This window comes from Acanthisitta chloris, unplaced genomic scaffold (assembly GCF_000695815.1).
Source record: "Acanthisitta chloris isolate BGI_N310 unplaced genomic scaffold, ASM69581v1 scaffold9156, whole genome shotgun sequence".
Taxonomy (NCBI): domain Eukaryota; kingdom Metazoa; phylum Chordata; class Aves; order Passeriformes; family Acanthisittidae; genus Acanthisitta; species Acanthisitta chloris.
Window position 1 is genome coordinate 16,671 of NW_008679695.1, and position 1,793 is coordinate 18,463.

The 1,793-nt window shown below is 36.2% G+C and overlaps 1 protein-coding gene across 1 annotated transcript in view; it reads right to left on the reverse strand.

The window, feature by feature from the left end:
• HNRNPK (heterogeneous nuclear ribonucleoprotein K) overlaps nucleotides 1-1,435 on the reverse strand; it is a gene marked incomplete at its 3' end in the record, with an annotated part of 18,102 nt that extends 16,667 nt beyond the window's left edge. Inside the window, exons 1-2 of the mRNA XM_009077400.1 lie at nucleotides 1,387-1,435; nucleotides 422-519 (exon numbers count right to left, since the gene is read on the reverse strand). Coding sequence (XP_009075648.1) covers nucleotides 422-519; nucleotides 1,387-1,435 — 147 coding nt within the window. The remainder of the gene's footprint in view (nucleotides 1-421; nucleotides 520-1,386) is intronic.
• Between the last annotated feature and the right edge of the window lie 358 nt (nucleotides 1,436-1,793).

Genomic DNA, 1,793 nt, shown 5'->3' on the forward strand with positions numbered 1-1,793 from the left:
GGAGAATTACTAAAATCCTAAAGAAGTCCTCATGTCTCATTTTTTATTTATAATCACTAGCTCATAATTCTCTAAATGGCTTCTTCTCCACAGACTCTTACACAGTCATTCCCCTCAAAATAATCTTCCATTCAAATGTAGAAATACCTTATAATTTCTATAGCTCCACTTCTCCAGCAAGTACATATTTGAAAACAACCCCATATTGAACCTTAGGGACTTGCCCTTTAAAACAACCCCTGAAGACAATTCCACTGCAGTACACTTCCAACTGCCATTCACACACACTTAAAATTACTCTAGAAAGTTACCTCATTTTAAATAAAGCACATTCTATCTAAATGTGTATCCCAACATATACTTTGTCCCCACTGTCTCAAACAATGCTGTGTGCAACAAGAGTGAAAACAAAAAAGCATACTTTGCTCTGAAGCAAGATGCGCAGCTCAACCATCTCATCGGTGTTCCGAGACCTCTTGAAGGCCTGCTCTTCCTCCATATCTTCTGCAGGACGTTTGCCTGTAGAGAGGTCCATAGGGGGGAAACACAAATATTTATTTAACTTTCTAAGTCGCAGTAAAATGGAACACGTGGCAAATTTATGCTCTGTGTTATTTATATCTTCTTTCCTATTAGTCCAACACTAATCACTGACGTCTGAGCATGCACAACATGGAAACAAGTCTTTACTTCATCACATTTCTTATTAATTAACTACTGAAAACACATTTAAAAAAATCTATGAACTATAGTTCAAAGGAGAATGTTGGACACAGTCAGCGAGAAATTCATGACACGTTGTTTAAAGCAGTGCAGAATCACCCACTTAGTATTTTTTTACAATTTACAATTGAGAAAAACCTTCCAGGCAAAGCTCAAACACAGTTTGTCCAACACTGAAATACTGGTGGAGCAATAGCAAAGTAGCACTTCGAATACTGTTAGGGAAAAACTGGCTTGAATCAAGAATAGTAATGCCCTAACCTCCTTGAGAATTATGCCCAAAGACTTTTGTATTTAAGCCTTTAGAGATATTTCACATGTTTGTACTCCTGCATGTAAGAACTACAATAAGCAAAACGCAATTAATGGATATGCCTGATATCATTCTTAGATATTCATATTCTTGGCACAATTATGAAGTATTTTTTAATCCTTAGTCCTAACTCTCAGTTCTTGATCTCATGTCTAACAGAAGCCAACACAATTATGCATTTATGTTCAAAAGCATGTGCAATGACAGTCTAATTAAGCACAAAAATATTTAATGCAGAATACAATGCTAATGCTGATACAAACAAATGGTAAAGCAATTACAAAAGTATTAGAAACACTAAATATTAAAGAGGTTCTTTCTAAAAAGAAATAGTCCTTTAAAAAATTTACCATTTGTCTCTGTGTTGGTAAAGGTCTCCTCCTGCTGTTCAGTCTCCATTGTCTTTGCTTCTTTTGCGGGCAAGAGCAAAACCTGTGAGAAATAAAAAAGACAGTACATTTATTCTGTAAAAAGGCAAACCATACATCATGCTAAAGGGGGGGAAAATCCAAAAATAAATGCCTGCTGTTAAAACTTACCGCTATTATATATCCTTGCAGAGAAAAACTCTGGGCGGGATCAAAATCCAACAGCCTATTGCTTCAAGAGCCTATGAAAACAGCATATATCAGTTGTGAGTCTCCTCACGTAACAGCTTTGATTCTCACTACAGTCAAAAAACAGAGGTTTGACCTAAGTTGTTGCTGCCAAGATTTTCTCTATAAAGCATTCCCAAGCCAAACACACCACTAAGCAA